This window comes from Martes martes, assembly GCF_963455335.1.
Source record: "Martes martes genome assembly, chromosome: 1".
Classification (NCBI taxonomy): domain Eukaryota; kingdom Metazoa; phylum Chordata; class Mammalia; order Carnivora; family Mustelidae; genus Martes; species Martes martes.
The window spans coordinates 68,513,346-68,517,305 of NC_137888.1; the positions used below are offsets into that span (position 1 = coordinate 68,513,346).

At 55.5% G+C, this 3,960-nt stretch overlaps 1 protein-coding gene across 1 annotated transcript; it reads right to left on the bottom strand.

The window, feature by feature from the left end:
• Positions 1 to 493: 493 nt before the first annotated feature.
• Positions 494 to 3,611, bottom strand: PAQR9 (progestin and adipoQ receptor family member 9). Its single transcript, XM_080798643.1, has 2 exons — positions 3,517 to 3,611; positions 494 to 2,667 (listed from the first exon to the last, which is right to left on the bottom strand). Exon 2 carries the CDS (start codon positions 2,511 to 2,513, stop codon positions 1,380 to 1,382), a length of 1,134 nt encoding a protein of 377 aa, XP_080654769.1. The 5' UTR covers positions 2,514 to 2,667; positions 3,517 to 3,611; the 3' UTR covers positions 494 to 1,379.
• Positions 3,612 to 3,960: the final 349 nt, after the last annotated feature.

Genomic DNA, 3,960 nt, shown 5'->3' on the forward strand with positions numbered 1-3,960 from the left:
CAAATGAGACCAGTGTTTAACCACGCAAAGGTAATGTTATTTAACTCAATGTCTTCAGTTACAACTCAAGTAATATGCTCTTGACTTTCATAATATAACTGCCTCAGTTATTCCTGAATATTATATTTTTAATTATAAGCAAGGATAAATGGCATTGGTCTAGAACTGTGTCTTCTCACCTTCCCTGATGGCTGCTTTAGGAACCACAGCCACATTCGTGGGTTAGCTCCCTTTCTCCTGGTAAGCTACTTTCGGTCCTACCAAAATTTTAAAACCAACACCATCTTCCTTCCTTCCTGGGTGGAATGTTAGACCCTGATTTACAGTAAAGTAAGAAAAGCTTATTCTTACTGCTCTCTCCATGCCTGAAACTATGTCTGAGGACCAGTCATTTGGGCATTGCTTCAAAAGGCACATTTATTCCAGTGGCAATTTAAATAAGTAGAGAAGAAAAGAATAAAATTAAAAACAAAACAAACAAAAAATTGGATGGGTTGTGTGGAATATATTAAAGTAAATTGAAACCTGGGATGTATACAAACCACTGAGCTCCTCAACAATAGTTTAACCAGAGTCCCTAAGGTAGAATAATTCACAGTTGTATCATAACACACATAAGCCTTCAGAAAACACTGTTTAAAAAAGTAGTTGAGAATTCTCAAGCAACTTGCCCTGATGTCCAGTTCAAGTGTATGCAATGCAGAAGGGCTGCAAAATTCAAAACTATGTAACAAAGATAATTCAGTGCATATCACAGGCTTTGATAAATTATGAAAAATCATTGTATATATTACTAGTTAAATAACATCTGAGAAACATTTTGAAATAATTAATTTGTGTTCACATTCCATGCATTTTCTAGCAGGTTAAGCCCTGGGTTTGTGTCTTTGTGCCCATTCCCTACAAAGCTCCATTCTTTTTACAAATCCAAGCATTCCTCAGACTGAAATGGAAGTATCCGGGGATTTTGTCTACTTACCCTCTTTACTGCATATCTGACCTCACCAGGACTACTCGTCATTACCACTGGCACAGACGACGACTGGAAAACCAAACTGTTCGGGGTTTTATTGGGGATTTTACTCACTCCCTTTGAAAAACCCTGGATGTCAGAGACACCACCGGAATTTTTTTTCCAGGAGCAAGAACCAGTGGCCCTCTCCCTCTTGCTTGAACCATATCTCCCCTCTTCCAAAGGCCCCAAGTGCACTGAGACCACCTTGTTGTATTCGACTTTTTTCCCTGTGGTTTTGCAGCACCTTCCTTGAGCAAAGAAGTAAACACAACAAAACTTGAAAACAAACCAACAATAGCAACAACAGAAACTCCAAACAAATAGGTGGGCGAACCAGCAGCCTCCTCCAAGGCAAGGCGGAGGTTCACTTTTTACAGCAGAATTCGGTTTTGTTTAGGAACTTCTTGATGACCAGCCCCAGGCAGACCACCAGCAGCAGCATGTAGCCCACGGTGCCAGAGAAGGTGGGCGCTGCAGGTGGAGCCTTGAGGAATTGGCGCAGGCCCTCCTCCACGTAGTACACCTGGTCATAGATGCTAAGGAAAGTGAATATGTGGAAGAGCTGGTGACTGTGGCCAATAATGTCGAAGAGGCCCGGATGGATGCGCTCAGGGATCTTGCTCACATTGAAGAAGGCGGCCACCACCAGCCAGAAGTAGCGACGATAGAAGTGCACGAAGAGCGTGGGGTTCTCGCCGCGCAGGTCAAAGAGCCAGCTCTCGAGCATGATGGGGCAGGCCATGCTGAGAGGCATGACGAACACAAAAGTGCGAAGCGCGAAGGGGTAAGAGCACCAGTCCGTGCGGCTCTTGCAGCAGGCCACCGTGCAGGCCACCGCCAGCACGAAGGCCACCGGCAGCACGAGTGCCCGGTAGGCGGCGATGAGGCGCGTGCAGTCCACGTGCCAGCCCAGGCGCTGCTGCACATACGGCGTCATCACTCTGGCGTCCAACAAGCTCAGGCCCGGCAGCAGGTAGTAGTAGTAGGCCACCGTGCTGCCGAAGCCGTAGTAGCTGATGGACGCGTAGTCCAGGTAGAAGAAGGCAGCGCGCAGGCGCAGTGACAGGCAGCTGAACACGTGCGCTGTGCAGCTCATGGCGAAGGTCAGCAGCACGCCCGACGCGTAGCACCACAGCGGCAACAGCCACGGGTGATGAAAGGGCACGTCCTGGCCGCTCAGGAAAAACAGGCGGCAGAACTTGCTCAGGAACAGCAGCAGCGGGATGAAGTGCGTCCAGAAGTTGAGCGTCTCGTTGGTGGGCTTCAGCACCGAGGCCAGGCACTCCTGCGCCGTACAGGGCAGCCGCCGGTAGCCCGACAGGATGAAGCACTCCACGAAGTCGTCGGGCACCTCGTCCCAGCGCAGCAGCGGCTTGGCCGATGCCGGAGGGTCCCCGGAGGCGGAGGGGTGGGAACTTGAGGCCGCCTCCGAAGCCGCCGCGGTCGTGGCCGGCGGGCCCTTTGTGCCCGCGCCCCGGGGCTGCAGGCGCCGCGGCATGGTGCCTGGGGTTTGGCTAGGGCGCGCACAGGCGACCTCTGGCGCCGGCTCCCGCGCGCTCGGCAGTCCCCGCCGGCCGCCGTCGGAGCCTTTGTGCACGCGCCGGGGGCGTCGCTGCAGATTCAAGAGAAGACCTGATTCGGAGCCGCCGGTCCTGAAAAAAAATAAATAAAAATAGCAATCAGCTTATGGGCCGCGCAGCGACTGGTAGGAGCGCGCGGGCTCTGCGGCCCCTGAGCCAGGCTCCCTGCCACGGGCTCGCGGCCGCCCGCGCTGCGGCAGCGAGAGCGGTGGCGGTGGACTGCGGCGGCAGCGGCGGCGCTGCTGCGGTGACTGGGCATCGCGCGGTGCGGGCGCAGCCGCCGCCGCCGCCGCCGCCCCCGGAGCGGGAGGCGGGGACGTGGGAGCCTAGGCGCTGGAAGGAGGGAGGGACGGGCGCACCGAGGGAGGGCGGGGGCCTCCCCGGCTAGTGTTTCGCGGCTGCCTTGGGGGATAGAGTTGTCCCCGGTCTCGGGTTCCGTACCATCCCCCCTCCTCGGGCCGCAGGAGCCCTAGCTGGCGCGTAAATGATTGATGTGCGGGCCAAAGGCTGCGCCAGCTACTCCGCTGCGCGCGCCGAGGCCCAGGGTCGACGCCTGGGTTCGAAACCCGACAGTCACTCAGGCATTCCAGAGGACACTGGGCAGCCGCGTTCGCGGGGGGCGGGGAGCTGTGGCCGCGGGGCTTGCGGGGAGGGTGCCCAGCATGCCCGAGCCTGGGCTTTGGCGGACAGATGCGCTAACGGTAATCTTCGGAGGAGGCGGGGGCAGGGGTTCCCCGGAAGTCGGGGGCCTTTGAGACCCGGTCCTGCTCAGAGTCGTGTCCTTGTCAGATACCTGGGAAGGCGCCTCTTTCCGTGTCAGTGGTGTGTGTGGGCGCCTGCGCGCGCGGCTCTCCGCCTGCACAATTAAAGCCTGAGTTTATCTCCTTTGGTCTAGCGGACTTATTCAGGTGCGTCACTAACCTCTGCTCTCCTTCGACCTGGTCCCGTCCAAACGAACCGTTCCTAAACGGGGCTCCGGTCGCGCTCACCAGCCCTCGGGGCCCGCAGCTCACCCATCGTCGTGTTCTTGTGTCTTTAACTAGGAGTCTGGTTTGGAGCCAAAGTCCAACAACTCAGGGCGGACTGTTCAAACTCCACGTTTTAATGAAAAATTTCAGATGAAGACCGGGCGATTCAAATAGCCTCTAACCGTCTGAAGGATTTATCAAGAAGGGGGTTCCCGAGCAGAGCTGTGCCCGAGTCATGGGCTGGTCCGAGTGGAGCGCGTTGATGAGGGAGGACTTCAAGGAGGAGGTGCGGTCTAGGACGAAATGAAGAGAGCACGAAGACGAATTCGTAGAGACTGGGAGGGGGTGGCTTGGAAAAGGCTTTTGCATAATTAACCAGGCGTACCCGGCAGACTAG